This window comes from Tursiops truncatus, chromosome 5 (genome assembly GCF_011762595.2).
Source record: "Tursiops truncatus isolate mTurTru1 chromosome 5, mTurTru1.mat.Y, whole genome shotgun sequence".
NCBI lineage: Eukaryota > Metazoa > Chordata > Mammalia > Artiodactyla > Delphinidae > Tursiops > Tursiops truncatus.
The window spans coordinates 38,130,881-38,150,109 of record NC_047038.1 but is presented as its reverse complement, the minus strand read 5'-3'; the positions used below and the strand labels follow the sequence as shown (position 1 = coordinate 38,150,109).

General features: G+C 40.0%; 1 protein-coding gene across 1 annotated transcript in view; it reads left to right on the top strand.

Annotated features, from left to right (window-relative positions):
* Positions 1-19,229, top strand: part of CLNK (cytokine dependent hematopoietic cell linker) — a 182,749-nt gene that overhangs the window by 153,036 nt on the left and 10,484 nt on the right. The window contains exons 14-17 of the mRNA XM_019928012.3: positions 590-671; positions 4,642-4,682; positions 12,819-12,952; positions 17,205-17,282. Of these exons, the coding sequence (XP_019783571.2) occupies positions 590-671; positions 4,642-4,682; positions 12,819-12,952; positions 17,205-17,282 (335 nt within the window). The remainder of the gene's footprint in view (positions 1-589; positions 672-4,641; positions 4,683-12,818; positions 12,953-17,204; positions 17,283-19,229) is intronic.

The following is a 19,229-nucleotide window of genomic DNA, read 5'->3' as shown; positions in this document are numbered from 1 at the left end:
TCAAAACTTGAAGATCAAAGGGGAACAACTGAGAAAACTCATGTCTGGTGGGAACCAGGTGGAAACCGCTGGTCTATAATAGAATCCTGGGAGCTCTCCTGCCCTATCACCGCAGAGATAGGAGAATTCAGGTGTGCCTGGGCCAGCATCAGGCATCCCCCTACCCTACATTGCTCAGAATAGTTCTTAAGCTTAACATTTTTGTTTATGTTTCTATGTAAGTTTTCATTTGAATGGAGAATTCAACCTCAGTCCACTTCCACTTCAAGCCCTTCCAATACCAAATACCTTCCAATGAAATATTCTATATATTGGCAAGTTCAAGGATGAGTTCCAAATTTAATATTTTTTATAATATTATTGAATATTCAACATTCAAAGCAATTTTTATAGCCTCAGGGAGAAGCCAGTCCCAGGAGCCACGGTTATTGCAGAACACGTGGGTTACAGTTTCCACTAACCATGAACAGCTTACTCTTAATAATCAGAGATTACTTGGATGAAATTATAGCAGTTCCGCTAGACTTCTAATGGTCCCCTATCATTCTCCTTTTGCAACCTGCCCAAATTCTGTGACGCCTTTACACAGTTCCTCATCATCAGATGAAGCCTGAATTATCTCACCTGTCACAAAACCAAAGTCCTCAAGAGATTTCTCTTGCCATTACCAGGTAAGGAGCCAGGAATCCCTTGCTGGGTCCCAGCTTGGGGGTCAGGTTATGTGTTGTCTGGGATGATGACTCACAGAGGCTTCCTGAGAAAGAGAAACTCTGGCCTTTCATAATGAGGCCCAGTGTTGAGGCCCCAGGGAAACCTGTGAATCATTGTTGTTGTTGAAGTTAATAACATTGCTCTTCCTGCACTTTATAAGCGATTGATTGCATGTTAGAGACGATATTTGAAAACATGGATATTAAGTAGGGAGGATTAACTGGAATGGAGGCTAGTCAACCCGGGAAGAAAAGTTGGCTTTTCTAGTCTCAGTGGATGACACACAGAAGCTGACGATTACTTTGGAAAAGCACTTTATAAATGACCAGGGGTTGAAAATGTCATTATCTGATTAAATACTTGCCTGATCAGGTTATTGTGACAAATGTCATTCCAACAGAAGAGTCAAGGAGACTAGTAAGGCTCAGGCTGGTGATTCATTGGCCAAGGTCACGTACATTAGTGGTAGCTTCCTTAACATACAGTCTCCAAAATTAGTGCTATCAGACCCTCCTGACCCCAGTCTGACCAGTGGCTCCAGCTCAGTTCATGTCACTCTCCACCGCCTCCCAACACAGGACATTTGCATGTGCTATTCCTCTGCCTATAACAGCACACCCCCATATTTCCCTCTCTCCACCCTCTCCCTACTTGGAAAACTCCTCTTTATCCATCAGACCACAGCTTAAAGCCACCCTGAATACAAGACGTAGTTCTGACCCATTCCCCAAAGGGAATAAATGAGGCCCAGAGAGACTGAGTCTCTTGCCATTGAAATCAAGTCCAACTCCACTCTTCAGTAGCCCATGATGCCTACACTGACTTGATTTTAAAAATGCAGCCCATAAATCTTGACTTTCCTTAGTGCCTGCCCACAGTTAAGGTGCTTTTTTATTATTTAATAATACGCTGTTTGTGATGGAATAGAGTATTGCTTAAGAGGGAGCCCCTGGAATCATACTGCCTGGCTTCCTCACTTACAAACCGCGTGGCCTTGGGCAATGTCACTCACCTTCCATGTGAAGCTGAGAGCAGCGCCAGACCTGTTCAACCTGCCCATGTGCCCGCTAACCACCAGCTCTCAATGCCATTGCCAGGCCCTGTATGTCAGGGGCATGGTCTCCATCCCCCACTCCCTTCCTCTCCCTCACTTTCTTGTCCTATTTCACACCTTCAGCAACTTTGTTCTCAGTCTTTGATCTGTGGACATTAGGACTGCAGTTTCATAACTCTTATTAGGCTGTTTTCAGTTTAAGACCCAATCTGACACAAAACTCTTGCCCATACAATAAGTACATACTCTTTCTTAATGTAATTTTCTGAAAGGAAACAAAAACACGTCATATTATAGTGAAAAGATCATGAGATTTTAGTTGGGCCCACATCTGTAGTAGTTGTTATTCAGTGTGGTTTGGCTTCTTTTGTTTGTTTGTTTGTTTAATTGAACAAAGTCTCCTGATTTTTCTTCCTCTCTTAACTGGCTGCTTCTTCTAAGTCTCCCTTTTAGGCTTTTTCCAAAACTGAACTCTGAATGTTGGTATTCCTCAGATCCTTCTGATGTCCTTTTTTCTATCAGTAAGAGTGTAGGCAGTTCATCCATCCCTACAGTGTCAAGGGTCAACTCTATGTTGATAATTACTAAATCTCTATCCTCTGCCCCAACCACCCTTCCTAGCCCCAGACCCATATATCCAGCTACCCAATGGGCAGTTTTCCTTAAATCAGTGACAGGTATCTCAAACTCAGTGTTGGAAACTGAACTCTTCATTTCTACTTTCACTTCTGGACCAACACTCTCCTGCTACAAACTTTCTCACCTCAGTAAATGGTATACTGTCTTTCCCATCTTCACTCTTCCCATCCAAATCATTAAAAACTCCCAAAATTCTCAAATCTCAACTCAAAATGGGTCTTGAGTCTATCCATTTCTACCCATTTCCCCAGCTCCCAACATAAACCAGCCACCATCAACTCTTGCTTAAACAGTAGCCTTCTAATGAAACAGTAGCCTTCTAATGATACATTTTCATACCCTACCTTCCATCCATAAGGAACTACTTTCTGGTCTCTTGAAGAATAAGCCATGTTTTCTTGCCTCTGAGCCTTTGCACCTGCTGTTCCCTCTGCCTGGAACACACCGTTACTCCTCACCAATCTCCTATTCACCTTTCAGAAGTCAGCTCAGTTAGCATATGTCCCAGGAAGACTTTCCTGAGAATCAAATCTATTTTGTCTGGATTGTGACCTTCTTCTGCTACCACAGGATCTTCTGCTGTGCTCACCTCAATTGTGGTGTTTACCCCAAATTGTGATTATGGTATAATCATGTCTTCCCTCCATAAATTAAGCTGCTTTAGGATAGAGGCCATGTCTTATTCATTTGATATCCCCCAAAACATATCACGTACTTGGTAAATGCTCAATAAATGTTTATAAAATGAAAGAATTATTTCTATTTCAGTTTAGGTAGTTTTTTTTTTACTTATATTTTTATAAACTTTGTACACAAAACCTAGAATATCCTCAGAGGATGTCCCTATTCTCTCAATATTTTCTAAAAATCCTGAAAAATTAGGGCAGCGAAATTTTGCTATCTGTGATTATTTTTCCAGATATTTAAAAAATTGTACACTGGCTCCTAGTAAAGGGATCCTGATTTTAACAGAATCGAAGGCTTAGATAGCAGGAGAAGTCTAACCAGTGATGACAGCACAGTGTGGTGGTTCAATGCTCTAATGGCATTTTTATCTACCAAGCAAATCATAAGACCCCAGGCTTCCGTGGAAATAACAAAAACCAGATATGTACTCAGTTGATTTCATTGGTGCTGGAAAAGGGCTAGATTTCATTGAATTAACCCAGAGGCTTTGTTTAATTGTACAGTCGTGGCATAGAACATGCTTCATGTAATTAGATTTAACTGTAGGAGCAACTAAAGTTTAAAATGACAATGCCAACAACAATACAAAATGAACCAGAAAATCAGAGCTGCATGTTACACAAAGCCAAACATTAAGTAAAGCACCAAGTAAAGCCATTGGTAAACAGTCTTTTTTTTAAATAAATCTATTTATTTATTTATCTTATTTTTGGCTATGTTCGGTCTTCATTGCTGCACGTGGGCTTTCTCTAGTTGCGGTGAGCAGGGGCTACTCTTCGCTGTGGTATGCGGGCTTCTCATTGCAGTGGCTTCTCTGTGCTGCAGACCATGGGCTCTAGGCACATGGGCTTCAGTTGTGGCACACAGGCTCAATAGTTATGACGCATGGGCTCAGCTGCTCCGCGGCATGTGGGATCTTCCCCGACCAGGGCTCAATCCCATGTCCCCTGCATTGGCAGGTGGATTCCTAACCACTGCACCACCAGGGAAGTCCCAGTAAACAGTCTTTGTGTGTTTAGAAATGCATATCATTTTATTGCCTTTTATTATGCATATCATTTTATTGCCTTTTATTATGTTTTTATAATCCCTTTTTCTTTATCAATTTCCTTGTAATAATCCACAATTTTCTTACCTAGCTCACATTAAGAAGGAATAAAATAATTTCTATTCTTTTCTTCTTTGCTATGGCTGACTCTCCTTCAATTGGTAAACAACTACTATAGAGTAGGAGCCCCATCCAGCTACATAGCATTTTCTATAGTGACTGTAGCTACAACGCAAGTCTAAATTCGTAGCTTCCAAAAGTAAAGAATTTTGATGTGTGCTCACTGAAGTGACATGGAAGAAACTTATGTGGTTAAGTCGCTTTGTTCCATATCTAATGTTCATCTGTATTGAGAAAGGAAGGAACCACATTTTATCAACCTTACAAAACAGACAATTTTTCATCCAGTAAAATATAAAGTGCTCTGTAAATATGACAGGCCATGAGTACTGACCCAGCGTGGGAAATACTAACGTTCTTTCAATTGTAACATTTCCTTTAGCTCTTCATTCGTGACTCACAACCAGAGTGTACAAAACAGAGGTAAGAACACTTTATGAAAGAATTATAGAAATAAGTAGGTTAAGTCATACACTGCTATATTCCTGCATCGTGACTTAGCTTTTGTGAATCTCAGAGTGTCTGAGCTGATGCATGTAGATATAATTCACTTGTTTTCATTGATAGGCAGCATTGCATCACATTAATATAATGTTTATCCATAGTTAAATACCATCACTTAGGTGTTTCCAGTTTTTTCCTCTTATGAATGTTAGTTTGTTGTGAACAATATCGTTGATGTCTTCCCCTGTGTATAATATGTACATGTTTTCCCAAATACTTAATATGATAAGTTCTTTTTCTAAGAGTGAAATGGCCATGTCTTAGAATATTCCTCTCTTCAGTGGCACTAGATGTATTTTCCAAAGTAGATGTATCACTTTGTTTCACCAAAAGCGTGTGAGACCCCATCGTTCCCCATCCTTTCCAACAGTTGTTTTTTGGCAAACTTTTAGTTTTTGTGAATCCATTCGGTGTAAAATAACTTTATCTTAAGAAGAGTCTGTGAAATGGAGAAAATAAAACTGACCTCTCTTACTAATTGATTGTAAAGATAAAAATCAGAAGCATACCATGTCCATGGAGATATCAAAAGCAGCATATAAATATAGTGTTATATTACTGTTGATGATGGGTTTTGATATTGTTAGTATTATTTGGCCCAAACTAGATCTGTCATGTTCTTTTTTCTTTCTTTCTTCAATCCTATGCCATGGATATTCTGTGTTCAGGTCTAATCTTTTGATCTCTTTCTTCTGAGCCACAAGAGAGGGCTTTAGGGCTGGAGAAAATGAACTCCATGGGATACAGTGGGAAGACCGAGGGCTCTACTGACCTTGGTCCCAGTTCTGCCTCTCTGAGCTTCACCCTCCTCCATCCATAAAATTCAAATAATGATATTAACTCTCAGAGTTAATACACACACACACACACACACACACACACACACACACCCCACACACAGAGCCCTCACTTTGCACATAGTAGGCAACAGACACATTTTAATATCCTTCCTTCTTTTTTGCATTCCCTTTCCTTCTCCAGGGATTCTCCACCTAACTGATCCTGTGAGACCAAGAGTTTCCTCCCTGGCCTCCATCATGTCTTTATTTCTCTTCTACCCTATGCCATCTGGGCCTTAGGTTGCAAAACCAATATGGAAAACTAATTTGGCCCATGTACACATTTCTAATAAGAGTTTCCCAAGAAAGAACTCTTTTTCTAAAGTGCGATGAACAAAAGGGGCTGTGATTAACCCAATGGCTCAATCCCTGGAAATTAAATGATAGGAACAGTAGTCCTAGAGGCCATATCTTGGTGTATGAAAATGAAAAGACTTGGAGTATCCAGGTGGAAGGTTCAAGGCCTGAATGGGCCCAGAAAGGGCTTTACTGATGGGGGTTTTGAGAATGGAAATGTTGCAGAGATAGAGAAGCAGAATCATAGATCAAAGAGGAATCCAGAGTCTTAACCTGAAAGACAAAATCTTGCACAAATAGAGAGTCGGGACCTTCAAGTTGGTGGAGGACTAAGACGTGGAGATCACCTTCCTCCCCATAAATACATCAGAAATACATCTACACGTGGAACAACTCCTACAGAACACCTACTGAACACCGGCAGAAGACCTCAGACTTCCCAAAAGGCAAGAAAATCTCCACGTACCTGGGTAGGACAAAAGAAAAAAGAAAAAACAGAGACAAAAGAATAGGGATGGGACCTGTACCTCTGGGAGGGAACTGTAAAGGAGGAAAAGCTTCCACACACTAGGAAGCCCCTTCACTGGCAGAGACTGGGGATGGACAGGGGGGAAGATTCGGAGCCATGGAGGAGAGCACAGCAACAGGGGTGCAGAGGGCAAAGCAGAGAGATTCCTGCACAGAGGATCAGCACCGACCAGCACTCACCAGCCTGAGGCTTGTCTGCTCACCCGCTGGGACGGGTGGGGGCTGGGAGCTGATGCTCCAGCTTCAGAAGTCAGACCCCAGGGAGAGGACTGGGGTTGGCTGCGTGAACACAGCCTGAAGGGGGCAAGTGCACCACAGCTAGCTGGGAGGGAGTGTGGAAAAAGCTCTGGACCTACCTAAGAGGCAAGAGACCATTGTTTTGGGGTGTGCGAGGAGAGGGGATTCCTTCCCTGTCTGTCCACAGAAGGCAGAGCACTGCCTAAATTAGCTCCAGAGATGGGCGCAAGCCATAGCTATCAACTCAGACACCAGAGACAGGCATGAAACCCTAATGCTGCTACTTCAGCCCCCAAAAATCCTGTGTGCAAGCATAGGTCACTATCCACATGTGCCACCTGTCCCACCGACCCCAGGAGCCTAGCAGCCTGCCACTGCCAGGGTCCCGTGATCCAGGGACAACTTCCCCAGGAAAACACACGGCACTCCTCAGGCTTTTGCAACGTCACACTGGTCTCTGCCACCTCAGGCTCAACCTGCATTCCAATTATAACTACAGTACCCCTCCCTCCCCACGGCATGAGTGAGCCAGAGACCCCTAATCAGCCGCTGCTTTAAACCCATCCTGTCTGGGTGGGAACAGAAGCCTGAGGGTGACCTACATGCAGAGGTGGGGCCCAAACTAAAGCTGAATCCCAGGAGCTGTGCGAGCAAAGAAGAGAAAGGGAAATTTCTCAATGCAGCCTCAGGAGCAGCGGATTAAATCCCCACAACCAATTTGAGGTACCCTGCATCTGTGGAATACCTGAATAGACAATGAATGTTCCCAAAATTGAGGCGGTATATTCTGGGCACAACTGTAGACTTGGGGTTTGCTGTCTGCGACTGACTTGTTTCTGATTTCTATGTTTATCTTAGTATAGTTTTTAGTGCTTTTTAGTGCTTGTTATCATTGGCGGATTTCTTTATTGGTTTGGTTGCTCTCTTCTTTTTTTTTATTTTTTATTTTAATATAAAAGCAGCACATGCACCTCAATATCAAAGAAACAAACAACTCAATCCAAAAATGAGCAGATCTAAATAGACATTTCTCCAAAGAAGATATACATATTGTCAACAAACACATGAAAGGATGCTAAACATCACTAATCATTAGAGAAATACAAATCAAAACTACAGTGAGGTATCACCTCACACTGGTCAGAATGGCCATCATCAAAATATATACAAACACTAAATGCTCGAGAGGGTGTGGAGAAAAGGGAACCCTCTTGCACTGTTGGTGGGAATGTAAGTTGATACAGCCACTATGGAGAACAGTATGGAGGTTCCTTAAAAAACTAAAAATAGAACTACCAACAATACAAAACAAAGTAGAACTACCATATGACCCAGCAATCCCACTACTGGGCATATACCCTGAGAAAACCATAATTCAAAAAGAGTCATGTACCACAATGTTCATTGCAGCACTATTTACAATAGCCAGGACATGGAAGCAACCTAAGTGTCCATCGATAGATGAATGGATAAAGAAGATGTGGCACATATAAACAATGGAATATTACTCAGCCATAAAAAGAAAGGAAATTGAGTTATTTGTAATGAGGTGAATGGACCTAGAGTCTGTCATACAGAGTGAAGTAAGCCAGAAAGAGAAAAACAAATACTTCCTGCTAACACATATATATAGAATCTTAAAAAAAAAGAATAGTTCTGAAGAACCTAGGGGTAGGAAAGGAATAAAGCCGCGGGTGTAGAGAATGGACTTGAGGACATGGGGAGGTGGAAGGGTAAGCTGGGACGAAGTGAGAGAGTGGCATGGACATACATACAGTACCAAATGTAAAATAGATAGCTAGTGGGAAGCAGCCGCATAGCACAGGGAGATCAGCTCGGTGCTTTGTCTCCACCTAGAGGGGTGGGATAGGGAGGGTGGGAGGGAGACAGAAGAGGGAGGGGATATGGGGATAGATGTATACTTATAGTTGATTTACTTTGTTATACAGCAGAAACTAACATAACACTGTAAAGCAATTATACTCCAATAAAGATGTTAAAAAGAAAATATTGCTAAAAATAAAGAACAATTAAGGAATGGAACAGCAGTGTTAGTGAAGTGGGACGGTCTTCAAAGTCATGAGTCCAGTCAAGTACCCTCTGGCTGGAGTGGATCATTAGTACTGGGGTCATGTAGATTGTTCTCTACTCATCTTAGAAAAAACAGGCTGCTTAAAGAAATGGCCTGGGGTGGACGAAGGAAATGTTTTGGCCTCCAGTGCCTTCAAATACCATTAATTCCTTTTTTAGTCAACAAATATCTCAATTTGCTATACAGCAGAAACTAAATTGTAAATCAACTATACTCCAATAAAAATTAATTTTTAAAAATATTTTAAGAACAACAAAAAAACCCCAAATATCCATCAAGCACATGGTTTATACCCCATTGAGCTGGGCCCTAAGTGTACAGAATAGAGACAGCCCCATCCTTTAACTACCCAGTGCTTGAACTCTGTGATGCTATCAGCTTACTGAGTGATGTTCATTCTCCTGGGTAAAAATTCACCCTTGGGTCACCAGTGCTTTGCAGAAATTAGATGTACAGAAAATAGCACACAATCCAGGCACACATAGAGTTCTGAGTCTAGTGGGCTCGCTAAAGCTTACTGGTTTTAAGTTGAACACTTCAGATGAGGGAGACAGTACTCTTCACTTAGACTCATGATAACTACTTCTCTGTCAATGTAGATATCATTATCCTTATCAAACAAATGAGAAAATATTCAGTTACTCTTGATAGCTAAGTTACTACTTGATAAACAGACTTTGCTCAATTCTCTGATAAATGAATTCAAGCTAAGCTATTAAGAGGCTAAGTAGATGGATCTCAGGACAAAAAGAAAATGATTTTGATATATTGGAAGAGAATCCAGAAAGGTTTGGTGATACTCCAAAATAGTAACATTACTCTCTAAATTTGTGGTGGTGGATGATTTCTTTTCTCTTTTGTTTGTTTTAGTTTTTGTTCATTAATGTTTTCCTTTCTATCTGCATTTTATAAATGTTCTTTGAAATATATGGCTCTTTACTTAGAAAATTATTTTTTAAATTTTATGTAAGGGTAAGGTTAAAATTTGCTAATAAGTATGGAGAGCTGCTTAAGACAATGGTTTTATTCTAAGTTTCAAAAGAAACATCTAGAGCTGTTTCTCTAATAACACTAACAGCAGTAGCATTTATTGAGTGACTAGTGTGGCTCAGACACTGTACTAAGAGTTTTATATACATGAGAATTTTCAAATATTAGTAAATATTGATATCAGTATGGTTCTACAACCCATACCGTTTTTATTAGACTACCCTAATTTTATTGCCCACCTACAGATTGTTCTCTTTATTGTTCTTCCATCTACGCTGTGTCAACCTCTTTTTTAATGTAAGCCTCTATTCTCCAAGTAGGACAGTCCTATTTCTTGCAGTTATAAAACTCAAATGCAATGTTTTATATAAAGAAAACTTTCCAAAGATTACTGCCATTACTTAAGAACAAAATCAATTAAATACTTGTAGGGGATTACATACTCGGAATTTTATTCATTTATTAAGCAAAAATCCATCCAGGCCTTCAGGGGAAATAGCATGGCAAAGGTGTTTTTTTGTTTGTTTGTTTTGTTTTTTTTAACTCGTTCTCTGAATAGACTACAAATGCACCTAGCTGTTTCCAAATTCTTTTTCAAGTAGGATTTTTAAATATTCAAGCAAGGCACTCAGAGTTGAAATATATTAAATCAGTTGCCACAATATCAAGAAAAATTCATAATCACTGAACTCTATTACGTATGCCACACAAACTGATACGAAACGCTGATAATGGTTATTTTTTACTCTGAAGTATGTTCTTACTGTTTCAATCCATGTTGAAAAGATAGCTATGGCCATTTAAATAATGTCTTTATGTATTGATTCACTATGATTTAAAATAAAGTTGTTAAAGTCTTTTTTTTATATTTCAATAACTCTTTTAGTTTTCTCTTGGTTAGGATTTGCCTGGTCTATGGTTCTCCATCCTTTCATTAGTGATCCTTTTGTGTCATTATATTTCAGATGTGTAATTAGCACAGACCTGGAATTTTTAAACCAATCTGCACCTGATTTTTAAGTGTTAAACTTACACCATTGATATTTATTGTAATTACTAATATTTTTTAATCAATTTTTATATTTTGTTGTGCCTCCTATTTGCCAATTTTATTGACTTTTTTTTCTTTTCCTGCCATATATTGGATTCATTTCTTCTTTACTCCTCTTTTTTTCTCTTTCTAGAAAGTTATACAAATTCTATTCTTCCATTGCTTACCTTCAGTGTTTAGCTAAATAAATAAATAGTATGCTTGAATTTTAAAACTCTGAAGTTCATATCCTCTTCCCAACAATACAGCAAACTTAAGATGATTTTGCTCTGATGGTATGGATGCTGTACTGTGTTTGAAAGTAGAGCTCTTTTCCTTATAAAATAAAATTTGAAAAGACAGAAATGTCTTTAGCATTATTCCTATTTTTAGTCATAAATTGGTGAGTGAAATTAACTTACTATGATGAATGTAATTTCAACTTTAATTGATCAAACACTTATCTAAAACAAACATTTTGATACATGTAATTCCCTATATTCTTAGACTCCTCATTAAAAGCCACAAACCTTGGAACCCTTGAAATAGAACTTTCAATGTTGCAGGAGTATTCTTTGCTCTTCTTAGTAAGCCTACAGAGAAATTTGGCATTTTGATGACAAAGAGCAGAATAAATACACATATAACTTGCGTTACAATAACTGGCATATAAAAATTTGCTAATGTTTTATTTAGTATTTTGTCTCAAAAATATACTGTGTGAATATAACTATTCCATTTTTTTCAATGCTCTTATTAATCTACTAACCAGAACTATAACTTGGGTAATAGACTGTTTTCTAGACTGAATTAAGACTAAATAGCTTATTATTCTGCCTTAATACTAATCACCCCTTTTCCATTTTATATGTTATTACTGTCTAATATTTTATTTTGATATTATTTTTATACCCTCAAAGCCTTATAATTTGTATACACTTAATCCTTGCTTTAAATTACTAATATATTTATAAATATCTTTTTTTAAGTATTCCTTCTAACACCTCACTCCTTCCTTGTGGGCTTAATTTCTTGCAATTCATTTTTTATTAGTGTTTACTGGAATGACACAGTGGAAATGTTATTTTTATTGAAGTATGTAGAGAAAATACCACATCAAAACTGGACAAGTGTTTCAATGAACTTTTTGTGTTCTGTTACTTTAAAATCCATCGATCTATCTTCCCTTCTAAAGAATCTTTTACACAGGCATGGTTTTGTAGCATCATATATTAGTCACTTGGAAAACAGTGGTTCACAGACCTGAGCAGATATTTTCTATGTTAACTTATTTTAGTACATAATATTGTTTTAAATCACATTTGTACGTAACACCTCCAATCTCATCAGAAAAGTCGAACTGTGGATATGCTATTCAGTCACGGTGGCAGATACAAGTTTTTCCAAATTCCAGTTTGCACTTGAAAAGTCTAATTTTAAAATTGGCCACAAATACTACCAGTTGCTTTCCATGAAGTGACAGGCTTACTTTGTTCATTTTTATTAAAGTATCTGCCAAGTGCCCAAGTCTGAATAATGATAGTCTGTGTTAGTCATTCTTTCAGGTTAAAAATGATGTTCCATTAAAACAAAAATTTATTCTTCTACATTTAAAAAATGGTGTTTTCTGAGTTGGGAACAAGCTTGGCTTGTTAAAGAAACTGAACAGAGTTCATTATGGCCAAAACAGTGTGGAGGATGGGGGCTGGATGACGAAATAAAAGAAAGATTATCTGGGGCCTTATTGACAGAAGTTAAAACGTTTGGATTTTCTTCCAGGTGTAAACGAAATCATGGAAGGATTTGTACTGGGGGGCGGGGAGGTGGCAAAGTCAGAATTACATTTTTTAAAGATGACTCTGGATGCCCTAAAGAGACAGGGGCAAAAGCTGAAGCAAGAGAACAGTCTAGAGGAGACTGCTGTCTGTAGTGAGATGATGGTGGTACAGACCAAGGTTGCCATAGACACAGGAGGGAGGGATGGGTTCCAGCTTCTTGTCAGAGGGACACAATCATATTTAAATGTGAATTTATTTTTCAAGATCATAAAGAAAGCATGCAGTTCTATCCTCCTCAGAGATGTCCGTCTCCAGCCAGCTATGGCCCTCTGGAAAATTCGCTACGTTGTAAATACACGAGCAGGAAGAAACCTCTCCCCACAAGGTCTGACGAAGAGGTAAAACAGACACTTCTCTGCAATATTTTTCTAGATGAACTTAGCATCTAGCATCTAGAGCTTAGCATCTAGAGCTTTCTTGAACAGTGCTTAAAAGGAGATCATTATGACTAGATCTGAGTTTTCCCCTTCTGGCTCTGTATTATTGGGGTTTAATATTTTTTAAAGTATTTTGCTATATAACATTTTTTTTTTTTTTTTTTTTTTGGCTGTACGCGGGCATCTCACTGTTGTGGCCTCTCCCGTTGTGGAGCACAGGCTCTGGACATGCAGGCTCAGCGGCCATGGCTCACAGGCCCAGCCGCTCCACAGCAATGTGGGATCTTCCCGGACTGGGCCACGAACCCGTGTCCCCTGCAACGGCAGGCAGACTCAACCACTGCGCCACCAGGGAAGCCCTCACTAGATTCTTTAACTTGCATATTTCCAGATTCTAAAAGTGCTTTTTTAAAATTAATCCAAAAAATAGAGATTTAGGACTGTTTTATATTTATTGACTGTTCAGTAATCTTTTAGAATTGATGGGTATTTACATATTGCAATTGTTTTTCCAACAAAAGATCCACGTATTGTATGCTCATTTCATTTGAACAGTCTAGGAAACATGTGTTGAGCACTTATTCTATACCAGACAACCTGCTAGAAGCTATGGTCTCTGCCCCAGAGGAGACATAAAGAGGAGGGAGAGATGAAAATAGATAGTAGATGGATTCTTGCTTGCCCTTCATTTATTTCCTGGTCTCTTTCTAAAATATTCTCCATCCCTACAATCAGTTCTCAGACCACGTTGCACTTACACTTACCTATATGGGGGGATAAAACTTTCTTTGTAAATTCTATGCTCTTTCCTCAATCATCTTGCAACATTACTTATTAAAGTCTTTCACAATAAGGCACAAAAAGACATGCTTCGTCTGGGTCTCCATCCCATATCCTCATATGCTCAGGGTTCTGCTACAGAGCTTGCAAAAGATTTTAAGCAGAAGCAGAGTACATAGAATACCTCTGTGGTCAATTGCTCATAATCCCTACAGTGTCCCAAGCGCCATTGGTTGTCCTTATATTTACATTAATTTTGATCTTAATTCTAAAAGAAGTCTCATACAGCTAAGTTTGACTTTGGGGAATGTTTTGCACATAATTCTTTTGTTGCCCCTTCCTACAGACCTGGTTTCCTTTTCCTCATCATCTCCTTCATAAGCGCTGGAATCCCAGGGTCCTAACTAGATGTCTATCCAAAAGTTACATCCCTCCCAGAGCCTGGATTCCTCAAGCATGGGAAAGTCTTGCACTAAATAAGGATTGCCCTGATTTCAACTATTTGAACGCACCTTTATGATCTGTGGCCTATCCATGTACTATCAATAATAATGTTATACTTAATCAAGTTAACTTTTTTCATTTTATATCACTACTCCAAATAGAAAACCAGTATTACATACATATAAAGTAATCTTTTTCTTTAATTTATTTTATTTATTTATTTTGGGCTTTATGTTGGGTCTTCGTTGCTACCCACAGGCTTTCTCTAGTTGCAGTGAGCAGGGACTACTCTTCATTGTGGTGCACGTGCTTCTCATTGTGGTGGCTTCTCTTGTTGCGGAGCACGGGCTTTGGGCACACGGGCTTCAGGAATTGTGACGTGCGGGCTTCTGTAGTTGTGGCTCGCAGGCTCTAGAGCACAGGCTCAGTAGTTGTGGCACACAGGCTTAGCTGCTCCGCGGCATGTGGGATCTTCCCAGACCAGGGATCGAACCTGTGTCCCCTGCATTGGCAGTGGATTCTTAACCACTGCACCACCGGGGAAGTCCCAGAAAGTAGTATTAAAACTAATTGCAGCATTCTACTTCTAGGTATATACCCAAAAGAAATGAAAGCAGGGACTCAAACAGATTTTTGTACATCCATGTTGACAGCAGCACTATTTATAATAGCCAAGTGGTAGAAACAACCCAAATGTCCATCAACAAATAAATGGATACAGAAAATGTAGTAACATTATTCAGCTGTAAAAAAGAATGAAATTCTGACAGGTGCTACAACATAGATGAACCTTAAAAACATGATACTAAGTGAAATGAGTCAGACACAAAAGGACAAATATATGATTCTAGTTATATGAGGGTAAAATAAGTAAATTCATAGAGACAGAAAGTAGAATGATGGTTACAAGGGGCTAGGGGAGGAGATAATGGGAGTTGTTGTCGAATGTGTACAGAGTTTCGGTTTGGGATGATGAAAATATTTTAGAGCTGGATCGTGATGCTGGCTGCAAAGAAATGTGAATGTGCTCAACGCCACTGCATTGTACGAACAATTGAAAATGGTTAAGTGGTAAATCGTATGATGTGTATATTTTATCACATTTTTGAAAAAAATTTTATTGTAGCTCAAACAAAACAAGGCTATTAAATTGTAGCAGGAGCGGTGGGATAGGGAGGGTGGGAGGGAGGGAGATGCAAGAGGGAAGAGATATGGGGATATATGTATATGTATAGCTGATTCACTGTGTTATAAACCAGAAACAAACACACCATTGTAAAGCAATTATACTCCAATAAAGATGTTAAAAAAAATTGTAGCAGGATGCCATCACTCGCTAATGAGTCTCAGCATAAGGAGAGATTAGAAATACCAGAGAGATATTAAGGACAAAATAGCACCAAAATGAAATGCCCCTCTTGGATTATTCAAAGGGCTAGAAAGAGAACTGAAAGGGAACCACTTCCCACCCGCCCCAGGTAATTCAGAGTTATCTAATTCTGTGTTTGAGCAGCACCTAAACTCACCAGCCAGCACTCATGATCACACCTGGAGAAGTACGGGGTTATAAAACCTCTAAGTGTCTTCCAGCTTGAACAAATAAACAAAATCAGAGTAGATGAAGCACACCATGACGGAGCCCTGCCAAGCCCCGGGACTGGCAGAGAGGCCCCCAGAAGCAGCAGACCACTATCAGCTCAGAGAGCTCCCAGTTCTGCAGAGAGATGCCCTTTCTGAGCTGCCCTTTGTTTCTGGAGCCTGTTGCCTGGCTTTGCTGGAGTGGAACAGGTCCTGCCTCTGGACCTTCCGGCACCAACCCTCTGCTAGGGGTAGGGACTAGGTAAAGGAATTCATTCCAAAGGAGGCCTCATATAAGAGGTGACTTTGCCCCAAAACTTGATGGAAGAGCATGGCAGAGCCAGGGAGAAGGAGAGTGAGGAGAAGGAGGGATTCCAGGCAGGCGGCGGGGCTAGCTCATGCCAAGCCTTGAAGCTGTGTGTGTCTAGACAACAGCAAGCACATCTGGCTTGTCCTCAGACTGGGGAGCAGGGCAGGGAGAGGAAGTGAGGCTGGAGAGTTGGGAGGGAAGCTAACTCATGCCTTTCCCAGTGGCGCTCACATATGTTTGCTGTACCCATCATTGGAAGGATCAAGATTGTGCTGGGAGGACCAGGTACTTTGGGAGACCAAAGACCTGAGGTCACATCCCTAGTTCTTGCCACATGTAACAGAAGTTGACTTCCTGAGCCTCCACTGTCCTGGCAATGCCTGCCTCACAGGATTCTTGCAGGCATGGACTGGGATAATGAATGAGGGATATCCTTGGAGACGTTGGACTCATGCAAAGGATTATTTAATATTATTATCCTTGGGACTCGGTAAAGGCATTGCAGATCCATGGTGCATCTCTGACTGCCCTTCCTTCTCTCTGTTATGTGGATTTTACAATCAAAAGAAATAAATTAGTATAAATAAGGTAGTATGGCACAAGGAGAAAGCCAGACAGACTAGGGTTCAAATCCCAGTACTACTACATGGGACTTTAGGCAATTGGCATAAAGATGCTCTCAATCTGTACCTGTCTTCCCCTCCCCTGCTGTTTCTATGGTGCCTAGGGCCTCACAGGGATCATAAACAATCTATATCCTACCTCAATAAGCTTCAGCAGGTACAGGTTCAGACAGCATTGACAGATAAATGGTTTATTATCCATTTTGAGTTTGGTGCCAAAGCACCTTTCTCAGTAGATGGAGTGACATTTCTGGTTACTCTCAATGACAGACAGATTTTGTCATGCCAATTTTGTAATTCCTAAGCTGCCATTACATTTTCTGTGTCTAACTCAAGATCCGGGGACAGAAATTTTATACTGCGTATCTCCCATAAATCCAACTGTGATTTGGCACTAGTGGAATAAAAACAAATTTTAATTAATAATTAATCGTTTCTTTTGACCCTAAAATATTCATCATTTAAACCTGTACTGCAGGATATCCGGCACAACGAATGGTACATTGGAGAATACAGTCGCCAGGCAGTGGAAGAGGCATTGATGAAGAAGAACAAGGTAATGGCTTCTCCTGTTGTTGTTTCTGTAGTCATCCTATGGTTTTCTGCCCATAGGTCACAGGATGTAACAAGCAGTGCGTTTTGATGTAGTTCCTGCCTCACCCTGTATTTCTCATGGTTGGGGAGGTTGTCGTTGAAAGTGGGCTTTCAAACAGAGTTTTAGATTTGAGACTTGGTTGTACCACTTATCAGCTGCGTGACTTTCTCAAGTTCCTACGTATCTGTAAATGCAGGTTTCTTTCTTTGTTAAATGAAAATAGTAAAATCAACCCTAAGGAACTATTTTGGAGATCAAATGTGGAAGCTGGGGTATAAATGGAGGTTGCAATGGAAGGTGCCATCTTTCTGCTTTGTTCAAATTTCATCTCCTTCCTACATGTCTGCCCAAGGTACAGTTGGGTTTTTATGTCTCACTTCTTCAGGAAAGGAGCAGGGATCGTGAATGCTGTAATAGTCAGTATGTGATAGGTTATGCTGTAGTAACAAACAGCCCTGAGATCTCAGTTGCTTAGCATAACAGAACTTTATTTTTTGTTTAAGCTCCATGCTCAAGACAGGTTTGGGTGAGTAGACCCAGACTGCTAGAGGCTCCATCTCAATGTATGCTCACACCAATCACATACTGCCTCTCAACACATCCTCTCAAATTTAACATGCCACATCTTTGTTCACATTTCATTGGCCAGAGTAAGTCCCATGACCAGACCTAACTTCAAAGAGGGTGAAAAAAGTACAAAGCTACATGTGACCAAAAAAAGAGGAAACCTGTGATATTTGTGATCAGAGCAAGTGACTACTGCAACCATCATCACAAATAGAAAATAGTTATTAAGCAACTACTCTACTATGTGCAGAGAACTATACTAGATTGTTTAGAAATGGTAGAAAGGCTCTCAAGACTGATGCGACACCAAAACCTATCCTCAACTAACAAATACAATGGTCACTGCTGAATGAGGAAATACAAAAATGAATGAGTTAGTTAATTAGTGGATGGCTGAATAAATGATAGGTCCTCAAAAAATTTTAATAAAGCCTAGCTTTTAGAATTAATATTAAAAAATTACATAAGATAAATTATATGTAAGTTACTATGGTAAACAGAAAATGCTCCCCCTATCATGATATATCCACATTCTAATCCCCAATACCTGTGACTATGTCACCTTATTTGGAAAAGGAATTTGCAGGTGGGATTAAGTTAGGAATCTTGAGACAGGGAGATTATTCTGGATTATTGGGGAGGGTTTAATATAATCACAAGGGTCCCTATAAGAGAGAGGCAGCAGTATCAGAGTTAGACATAGAGGGCCACAGGTAAAGGCACAAGTGGTGGCTTCTAGAAGCCGGAAAAAACAAGGAAATGCATTTTCCCTTAGAGTTTCTAGAAAGAACACAGCTTGGCTGAGACCTTGATTTTAGCCTAGTGAGACCCATGTTGGACTTCAACCCCCAGAATTGTAAGAGAATAAATTTGTGATGTAGTCCTTTAAGTTCATAGGAATTTGTTATAGCAACAGTAGGAAATTAATACAGTTGTTAAAGTATCTTGAACACATTAGGAATTAATGAAACTATGTCATGCTCTAGATAAGGAAACCGATGCTAAGGTTTCAATTACAAGGTAGAGAAAGTGGCAGAATCTATATTCATGATCAGTCCTCTTTTCACAAAGTCACAGCTGCCTCTAGTAGCCACTAGAGTTCTTTACATTCTGGAAGGGGAGTCATAGGTGGCTGGGTGGTGCCTTGGCTGGAGCACCCTCCCCTCCCTCTCCCCAGGGAATCTCATGCACAACTGACCTCTGCTGGGTCTAATGGTGGCACAGTGGTTCCAGCTCCGACCCTGTCTCTTCTTGGCTAATCAGCGGTCGGTCACACTCTCTTAGCCTCTTTCCCAAGGGAAAATAGCTCTTAGAAGACCTGCTTCCGGGAACCCCTGTGTG